The sequence below is a fragment of the Oncorhynchus mykiss genome, chromosome 32 (genome assembly GCF_013265735.2).
Source record: "Oncorhynchus mykiss isolate Arlee chromosome 32, USDA_OmykA_1.1, whole genome shotgun sequence".
Lineage (NCBI taxonomy): Eukaryota > Metazoa > Chordata > Actinopteri > Salmoniformes > Salmonidae > Oncorhynchus > Oncorhynchus mykiss.
Window position 1 is genome coordinate 15,271,335 of NC_050572.1, and position 10,793 is coordinate 15,282,127.

The following is a 10,793-nucleotide window of genomic DNA, read 5'->3' on the forward strand; positions in this document are numbered from 1 at the left end:
GACAGACAGACAGACAGACAGACAGACAGACAGACAGACAGACAGACAGACAGACAGACAGACAGACAGACAGACAGACAGACAGACAGACAGACATTGTTACAAACAATGACACTGGAGGAAGAGCGTGTGTGTGTGTGTGTGTGTGTGTGTGTGTGTGTGTGTGTGTGTGTGTGTGTGTGTGTGTGTGTGTGTGTGTGTGTCAAAGCATTTGTATGTGTAGTGTACCTTTTGCCTGTGCTGCTGAGCTGTGAGAGTAGCCCAGGGCCAGTAGAGCCATCTCTATCAGCTGGTTAAACAGCAGGTCTCTCCTGACCAGTACAAACTCTGCATGCTCCTCTCGCCTCTCAGCCTCCACTGCCGAGACTGGGTTCTCTCTGTGTTCCACCACACACAGCACAGGCAGCAGGCTCCCTGGGACGACGGACACACAGCACAGCCAATCACATCACAGCATTCAGATAGAAGCAGAGGGCATGGGAAATGAAAAGGTAATAGTTGTCCACTCTTGCAATGAATAAACGCTCTCTCTCCTCTATTCACCCATTCCTCCCTTTCTCTTCTCCTCCTCTCTTCTTTTCAGTCCTACCTCTCTTATGCCAGTTCTTAGGTTGTGGTGCGGGTATCGTGGGTATGGGGGCCAGGGTGGGGGCTCTGGCCCCTGGGCTCCCCTGTCTCGTCCTGCCCTGGTATGGCCCTGGGGGGCCCATGCCACCATTCAGCTCCAGGCGGGACAGTTTGGCAGGTGGGGGCCAGGAGTCCCCGTTACCGGGTGAGTCACATCTCTCTGACACATGGCCTCCATCACACTGTTGGTGGTCCATCACACTAACACTGTGGCTCAGAAACACCTGAGACAGAGAGAGAGGGAGAAACTGAATGACTGACAAGTCCTTGAGTTAATTTGAGAACCTTAGTGATTGTTGAAAAAAAAGCTCCTCCTTCCCAACGTTAAGAATATTTTCACATGACCATTCCCTTGACTGTAAAACAAAATGTGCCCACCCTCCCCCTCATGTAATGATCTTTAAAATAATGATTACCACCACAACTAACAATAACTGTAGCAACCCTGTGTTTATAAACGTTGATATCGACTTGACCACTTCTGCAGGGTTTAGTGGCACAGTCGATGCCACGCAGGGCTACAGGCCAGATCATTGAGGCTCCAGCGACCACCACAGACGAGCTCACTCTCCCTGCCGGTCTCATTACACTATGATCAGAGCCACGCAGCATACAGATTACCAACTTTGAGGGCTTTATGATTGTTTGCGTTTTCAAACCCACAATCAAATAGTGTATGTCAATCTGGAGGAACAGAAAATCCATCCCTCCCTACTGTTACTCAGTATGGAAGGCTTGACTTGACAATCTCTGAATTCTAATCAACTTTCTGGTGTTTTGTAACAGATGTCTCTTTCCATTAATGGAATGGCCAGTGCAGTTTGGATGCTGGAATTACATTAGAGTGGAGGAATGTGCGCAGGTAACCTACAAAATACTTTTGAATGAATCAGATTAAAACATTGTGACTAGTTGTGACTGGTTATACGTTTTAGAAGTTAAATGACAAATATTCAGTCTATATTGAAGCATTAAGTTTGAGGTCGAGGAATAGCCGCTTGGACTGGAAAGGAGGCAGAACGTGCATTAAGCTTTTCTGAATAACTGAGCCTGCTGGGCGAATAGGACGACTTGGGAGAATGATGATCATCAACAGACAGCGCATCAGTATCAGAAGTAACATACAGCCAGACTGTCCGGTACTGCGCCTTTCTAGACCTTATAATCTGTCGAGAGTAGACCCACAACTGATCCAAATGGAAGGACAAGGAAGTGAAACCGGGTTACTAGCGTGAAAGGCAAACACCCTATGCATTGTGCCCACTTGGTAGGAATTGTATCAAGGCTCATATAGCCAGGATTGTGACAGTATAATGGTTTTGGAATGACAGTCACAGGGACCAGGGTTTGAGTCCCCATCAGGGTACCCTGCTCTCTCTCTCGCTTCTCCTTAATTTTTTGAAGAAATGTATTTGTTGTGGCAGGGTAGCCTAATGGTTAGAGCGTTGGACTAGTAACCAGAACGTTGCAAGTTCAAACCCCCGAGCTGACAAGGTACAAATCTGTTGTTCTTCCCCTGAACACTGCCACTAGGCCGTCATTGGAAATAAGAATTGGTTCTTAACTGACTTGCCTAGTTAAATAAAGGTTAATAAAAATAGAAACTTTTCAACTATATATGTTTCTCTCTCTTTGAGTCAACTACTCACCACATTTTATGCACTGCAGTTTTAGCTAGCTGTAGATTTTGCTTTCAGTACTAGATTAGTTATCTGATCCTTTGATTGGGTGGACAACATGTCAGTTCATGCTGCAAGAGCTTTGGAGGTTGGAGGAAGAGGGTGAGAACCATGAGCCTCCTAGGTTTGGTATTGAAGTCAATGTACCCAGAGGAGGACCGAAGCTAGTGGCTACATCATGGTGGTACCCTACAGAGTGCTGCTGAGGCTACTGTATACCATTGCAAAGCAGTGTTGATACTATATTTAGTATAGTTTTATCTAAAAAGGATAACTTTTTTTATGTTTCACAATTTTTATTTTTATGAAATTCACTGAGGAGGATGGTGTTTGGGGAAAAACATTGAAAATTACTGTTTCAGCATGCATTTCATTTTTTTTTTGCTTCAGGCTGACTACTAGCCTCTATTAAGTTGCAATGTCCAATGTCCAAATCAACTTAAAGTATTTACTAAATTAGTATTGTAGTGACACAATTCATTCGGATGGCTATAGCAACAAAAAAAAATTCACAAATGATTATTTGGATTCCCATGATTCGATTGACCGCGATTTAAGTAACCGAACCCCAACTACTACAATGGCGAAGGACATCATTCATTCAATTAGGTAAAAATAGTTATTTCATATGAATTAAATAAATCACTATTTAATTTTTTACTATTTTTAGAAATGTGAAGAGGAGAATCCTTTATACAGTAAATGTCATTTGTATGAGAGCTGCGTGTCTTGACAGTTCTTTCATGCGAAATGACGCATCAGCTATTCCTCTACGTTCATGTGGATTTATATTGAAAATCGGTGCAGATTTTAATGATATTATGTATGGTATGATTGCTAGTTAACCTATTGCAGATCTGGACAAACTATCCACATACCACTATTGTCAATATGGATAGAGGGCAGGATAGAGTTGACTGTATAGTAAGTGGGCAGAAAAGCATAGTGCATAAGAGAAGTACCAAAACATGCAGATGAGCAGATGATGAAATGGCTATATTGAAGGAATTAAATAGTATAACCTGCAAAATGGGGAATGTAAACCAGGGAAAAAATGCACTGTGACAAATAATACAAGAATCACACAATCCTCCCCAAACCAACAAAAACATATTTTGACAAACCTTTTTTGGACCACCACCCAGCCCAGAAAATGTCGATCTGTCTCTATTGACATCGGACTTTGACAGTGGCATATCAAGACAACAGAAGCCGACCGGACAAAAGCACTCTACAAAACGCCCTGTCACACTCATTGTGGAGAAAGTTTTAGAGGCAAACGTTGTCAGTCGTCATTATTGCGCGTCGTCCAATATTGTAGATTGACTAGTTGTGAATTTCAACAACAACAACAACAAAACCTCCACAATCTCTGTTATATTTATCTCAGGTACCGGTACATCCACAAAAACGTTCTGTTTTTTAAAATCGAAGTAGGCTAAATCAGACAAACCTGACATCCGCCGCTGGTTTCTTGTCTCTTGAGACTCCGTGATGCCGTTAGTAAAATAGTACAGTTCCTTGTGTTGTTTTCTGTGTCAGTGTGTGAACAACATCTCACTTTCGCCTTCACTCGGTCTATCGTGTCAACATTAGCTGTGTAGCAACATGCCCCGTCGTCTCTGGCTGGCTGCGTTTTTCGGACCTCTTCAACGGAATGAAACGAGCCTATAGGCCTATAGGTGGTCTATCCGAAATCTCAGTCAAAGCATCCACAGTGACAGCCACTGTTCCCGGGATGACGATACAGACCAGCTGGTAGGCTACAGGGATCCAGTAGAGAAACGGATTAAGCGAACAATACACCGCGAGTGTCATTAGTCTGTCTGTGAAGCAACTATCTCTTCTTCAGTTGTCTATTGGTTGCAACAAACACGCGCGGACAAGCGTGCGCACGCGCTCCATACCTCCCTCTCCTCTCCCATGGATCTACCGGTCACCGAGTCACCGTTATTAGACTACACGTTTATAGAGTACTAATAGGTAGCCTATGTACACCAAATGTAACTGTGAGCATGTGGAATGCAACCTTATCTCCCCATGCTTCTTTGTTTATGAGAATTTGAATGTGGAAACAGAATGAGACCTACAGCACGTGTCTCCACTCTTACAGAGTTGGTTTAGTTTGTACAAAATAATTGTATTTTACCAGACACACTGTATGATATGATGGATATATAGCCCATCTGCCAAAAAAAAGATAGGATAATTGTTGAATCAGTTCTTTAGATATTTTTCAAAATTCAAATTAAGATTAATCACGCACGCGCGCGCGAGCACGTAAAACCATAACCCATAAACACAGGCAGCTGCATTAACATATGGTGTAATAATGAATTCAACCCTGCACTCCGGTAGCGTAAGTCTATTAAATGTGACAATCACGCATAAATGTGTTTATTATTTTCTGCCGTTATATGCATGGTTTGTTTTTATATCCGGGATGTAATAACTCTCCATGGAAACGCTTTGGATGTGACGGGCTGCTTATCAACTTTTCTCACGTGTGTTTGTTGTTCAAATTATTCTCGACCCACCTCCATATAAACAATCATCTTCAATGTATCCCTATTGTAGGCATATATTTTATTTTGCGTGATGTGAAGCCTTTGAAGTAGGGGAAATGATGAGCTTGACTTCGGAAGTTATGTTGATTCTAATGAATAGACTGGATATGAAGGGTAGCCTATTAAAATAGAGGGGTAGCCTATTAAAAGGAAGTGAGAGATGGTAATTTATTTATCTCCACTGTCAATAGGAGTGTAGCCTACCTTGTCCTAAAACATTTATATGACACAGAATAAATCGTGTTTCATCCCTATAATAGTTGAATCCCTATAAATATCCTAAAATGCTCCTTGCAAAATATAGACTAACCATAAAGTTGCATCAACGCATGTCATGGAGTCAATAAGTAAATTCCCACAAGGACAAAAATGATAGCCACTAAACGCAAATGCCTTAATTTAAAAAATTAAAAAAGAAAATTGTGCTGTCATTGTGCTGTCTGGTTTGGTTAATATAAGCAACTTTAAATTATTTATACTTTTGATTTTACTTGAGCTCATGAAGTATATTTTTGCAATTACATTTGCTTTTTAAACTTAACTATATTTAAAACCAAATACTTGTACACTTCTACCCAAGTCGTTTTTTACTGGGTGACTTTCACTTTTACTTTCAGTCATTTTCTATTACGGTGTCTTTACTTTTACTCAGGTATGACCATTGGATACTTATCCACCACTGCTTAAGGCATTCCAAGGCAGAGAGAATGTTGCCTGGTTACCCAGACTCCTTCCTCCTTGGCCCCTTCATTTTCAATGAAGCCTAGGTGGTGGGCAAAATTCTATTCAGGCGGAGAGGTCAGTGGTGCTCGTGCCTGTGGAAGCCGCTCAGCAAAGGGGCCAGGGTTCCGGTCTGGAACCACGCTTTTGCCTGCACCTACAGTATTGCTTCGATACTGCAGTTTAACTGAATCACGGAGTAGAAAGACAATTTCCATTGATGGACCCATAGAGCAGAGTTTCCCAAACTCGGTCCTAATCCTGGTGCACTTTGTGCACAAAACTTCCAAATTATTGTCGCAGAGGCCGATTCTTTTCCCAACACTCACAGTCGAAGATATTGACATTTTATTTTCATGCTCTGAGGTCATGACCACATCTAGCCAGGGGACGTGCTAGTTGGCTTGTTTAGCTGTCCATGTGCTCTGACAGAGTTCCCGGGGCATGTTCACATGATACTGCTGTCTGTCCATGTGCTCTGACAGAGTTCCCGGAGCATGTTCACATGATACTGCTGTCTGTCCAGTGCTCACTGAGCACTAGTGCGCAGGCAGAGTAATCCCAGTAAGAAAGATGGCAGCAACCACGAAATGGCATATGCAAACATTAGTAGATTACATTGAAAACAAAGGTCGGCCATTTTAGAGGCAGTCTCTAGTTTGTATTATACCTCAGTGCGATCAACCAAGGCAGAGAAAACAGGATTCTGCTCTATTTTTCAAGCGCTGCTGTTGTTGTTGACCAATCAAAATGTAGCCTGAGTGGTGATATGTCAGCATGTATGTCCAAAAGCAGAACCATCTAAATTGCCCCTCTAGCTAGCTAGCTAGCTGGTTAACAGTATCAGTTTACAGAGTCACTTTAACAAATAAAAATAACTGTTTTGTAATTATTTTTGTAATTAATAATTTCTGTTGCACATCAATAGGTTTTTATGCATGATTATAGCAATAATTTTTTTGCACGTTGATAATTGCTATGGTCACAGCTTTGTCAAATGTGTCATTGGCTCTGATACTCTGATTGGTTAGAGACCTTTCCAACCTCTATTGACTTTGTTTTGCACAACACCCCCCGTGAACACAAACAACTACAATGATGGCAGTCTCAGACTAAAGTATGTAGTGAAAGACAGAGCAGCGGAATAATTTAGTGTGAGTCGTCAGGCTAGACAGAATCAAATCAAATAATCAAATCACATTTATTCATGAAGCCCTTTTTACATCAGCAGATGTCACAAAGTGCTTATACAGAAACCCAGCCTAAAACCCCAAACAGCAAGCAATGCAGATGTAGAAGCACGGTGGCTAGGAAAAACTAGAGAGGAACCAGGCTCTGAGGGGTGGCCAATCCTCTTCTGGCTGTGCCGTGTGAAGATTATAAGAGTGAGAATGAGAGATGGAACATTTTTGAAATTGATAGAGAGAGACGAGAGAGAGAGAGAGAGAGAGAGAGAGAGAGTGTGACAGAGAGAGAGAGAGAGAGAGAGAGCTCCATTACCCTCTTGGTTAATTAGACAAACAGAATTATCTCCTTATAGCCAGAGCGAGTCACGGCTGGTTAGATTTCATTCATTGTGACTAAGAGAAAGAGATGACACTCTGAGGTAGGTGTGTGTGAGTGTGTGTGCATGACTGTGTGTGCGTCTTTCTCTATCCCTCTCATTCATATGCTTAAATTCCTCGTCAATGAGGCTGATGGTAAATAATCATTAAGACTATTACACGGTCACAGAGCAAGCTAATAGTACAACACAGAGCAAGCTAATCGTATAACACAGAGCAAGCTAACAGTACAACACAGAGCAAGCTAACAGTACAACACAGAGGAAGCTAACAGTATAACACAAAGCAAGCTAACATTACAACACAAAACAAGCTAACAGTACAACACAGAGGAAGCTAACAGTACAACACAGAGCAAGCTAATAGGACAACACAGAGCAAGCTAATAGTACAACACAGAGCAAGCTAATAGTACAACACAGAGCAAGCTAATAGTACAACACAGAGCAAGCTAACAGTACAACACAGAGCAAGCTAATAGTACAACACAGAGCAAGCTAACAGTATAACACAGAGCAAGCTAACAATATAACACAGAGCAAGCTAATAGTATAACACAGAGCAAGCTAATAGTACAACACAGAGCAAGCTAATAGTACAACACAGAGCAAGCTAATCGTATAACACAGAGCAAGCTAACAGTACAACACAGAGCAAGCTAATAGTATAACACAGAGCAAGCTAACAGTACAACACAGAGCAAGCTAACAGTATAACACAGAGCAAGCTAATAGTACAACACAGAGCAAGCTAATAGTACAACACAGAGCAAGCTAACAATATAACACAGAGCAAGCTAAGAGTACAACACAGAGCAAGCTAACAGTACAACACAGAGCAAGCTAACAGTACAACACAGAGCAAGCTAACAGTACAACACAGAGCAAGCTAACAGTACAACACAGAGCAAGCTAACAGTACAACACAGAGCAAGCTAATAGTACAACACAGAGCAAGCTAACAGTACAACACAGCTTTCTCAATCTGCTGCTGATCCCAGGGGCTTCCCTAACAGTCTCCCAGTACTGTCTTTCTCCAAAATAGGTTAGGCATCATTGGGTTAGCTATCATTAGGTTAGCTATCATTGGGTGAGTTATCATTGGGTTAGCTATCATTAGGTTAGCTATCATTGCAGTCAAATGCCACTGTTATGATATGGTTATTACATGGTTGTACTCTTTTTGGTGGGAAGGTACACACACACACACACACACACACACACACACACACACACACACACACACACACACACACACACACACACACACACACACACACATACACACACACAGACACAGAGACAAATCGAACCAACAAAGGAATTCTGTTCATATTTTTCTTGTCATGCCCCAATATAGAAACATTTCAACCCAGAAATCTGGCTGCAGGGTATCCATACTATAACCTTCTTACTTCCATCTCCCTTCTCATGTTACCCCTGATACAGGGGTGTGGACGGGACCAGGTATGAGCTGGGACAGCCGAGGCCCCAGGTGAAGGTTTATTACTGTTCCTATTGAAAAACTCCTCAGTACATTACATTCATAATGGCCTATAAGCCACTGACCTCTTTGATTCTGGTTCAAGTGCAGATGGCACAAGGTTCTAAGGTTCTACAGATTTCAGTTCATATACCGCTGATTGTTCAGTACAGCTACAGCTGTTATCAGCTGGTATGAGGTTAATTATGTGTGTTTGTGTGTTTGTGTTTCTGTGTGTTTGTGTTTCTGTGTGTGTGTTTCATGGCTCTTGGCAAGCTCTGCCAGCGTGTGGGTAAAGTGCCCATCAGTGCCCCTGGAGAGCCATGCCCGCTCACTGCATGGTACCAGAGGGAATAGTATAACTTTGCAGTTACCATGGCTATGCTGGAATACTGGCACACTTAGAACCTCACCGTGACTGACATGCCAAAGAGGAGAGGAGAGAGTTTGGACCCAAACGCATGGCTGGGTGCAACAGAGACAGCCTATATAGTGTACAGATACAGCTAAAGGAAATGTATGGTGCTGCAATAAGGACAACATAGTAGATTGGATGGAGTTCAAAGTCACATGCATTTGGATAGTGGAGATGAGTGGAGATATGATGAAACCATTTTGACCCAGGCCAAGACATTTCCATATCCTACAGTTCTCAAAGATGCCAACACTGTAAGAACAAACATTCTCTACTACATCTCCAAGGATGCAGACGCAGTTAGAGGGGACCTGTAAAGAGAGAGGGGAGTTTATTCAATCTGAGACCAAAGTAGGCGAATATAACATATTAGGCCATCTGATATTGTTTGATAGACGGACTGTTAAAAAATGGAAAGACTAGTTGAATTACTGTATTACTGTATCTGATCCCAGAGAGGAGACAACGAAGTGATATAGGGAAATTATGGATATACATGGACACAGGATCTCCCTTAAAGGAAAAATCCTCATTCCTTTAAATAACACTATGTGAGAACAATATTTTTTGTGAACAAATGTTTCATTTTGGTGTTATGATAAGGTTGGTAGCAAAATGGAAAATTGTTGTGGCAATCTTTTGCAGCTCAAGTTGACTACAGAATCCACAGTGCAAAACTCCCACTATGGGCTGGCTGACTAGCAAACGTAGCTACACACAATAATAACAAACACAATATCAGCATGTAACGTAGCTAGTTAGCTGTAAAATCTCTAACAATTTCACCATGTTCAACCTGCAGATCTATGTGCCTCACAGAGCCAACGACAGATATACTTTTGAGGAGATGGGAAATGTTGCCCATGCTACGGCAATGGGCCGCGCAGTGCATTCTGGGTGATTATGGGACAAGGAGCGCTCAAGGAGTGAAGGGGAGTCTATTGAGCGCAAGCTCAAAACGCAATATTAGCAAAAAATGTATCAACAAGAAGTAAAACATTAAAATCTTTTCCAAGATATGACATAATTAACTTGCTATCTGTTGGGTGGGTCATTAAACAATCCTTCATTCATTGGATTCCTATCTCCTTTCTATAATATCTCTGGCAATGGCAACATGCAATGCACCCTGGACTGAAGAGGCAGACAAATAGAAAAAATGTGCTAGACCCGCCGTTAAATTACACATTTCTCGAGGTAGAAATAACGGAAAAATATGATCAATGGCTCATTAGAGAGAAGACAGCCTCCAGAGTTATGACACCAGCCAGTATTGAAATCTGACATGTATGATAGATGTTTTGTCGATTTAAAAGTCCTATTCCTGTTGACTTCCAGTGTAGTGAGAGAGACTTTATCACAGTGCTACGTCATACCTGCTGGATTTCTGCCTGCTTGAACACCAATATCTCAGATACACATGAAAACATTAAATGATCCAGGGAATCGATAGAACATCACTCAGAGTTGAACAAAAACAATATAACATTCAAAATGGATGAACCTTTCCTTTAAGGCAGGAAAGCATCACATACACTGAGAGCAGTGATGATCAGGCAGAAATTGTGTGTTAAGCACTTAACTACCAAGGTGAAGCACCACTGGCTGGCCTTAGGCTGGAGTGAGTCAGTGTGTGTATGTGAGAGAGAGAGAGAGAGGGAGAGAGAGAGAGAGATAGAGAGATAGAGAGAGAGAGAGAGAGAGAGCGGGAGAGAGAGAGAGAGAGAGAGAGAATTAG

At 42.0% G+C, this 10,793-nt stretch overlaps 1 protein-coding gene across 1 annotated transcript in view; it reads right to left on the reverse strand.

The window, feature by feature from the left end:
- Window positions 1-4,214, reverse strand: part of LOC110489386 (DNA-binding protein SATB1-like) — a 33,936-nt gene extending 29,722 nt beyond the window's left edge. The window contains exons 1-3 of the mRNA XM_036971568.1: window positions 3,760-4,214; window positions 590-851; window positions 229-414 (exon numbers count right to left, since the gene is read on the reverse strand). Of these exons, the coding sequence (XP_036827463.1) occupies window positions 229-414; window positions 590-824 (421 nt within the window). The 5' untranslated portion in view covers window positions 825-851; window positions 3,760-4,214. The remainder of the gene's footprint in view (window positions 1-228; window positions 415-589; window positions 852-3,759) is intronic.
- Window positions 4,215-10,793: the final 6,579 nt, after the last annotated feature.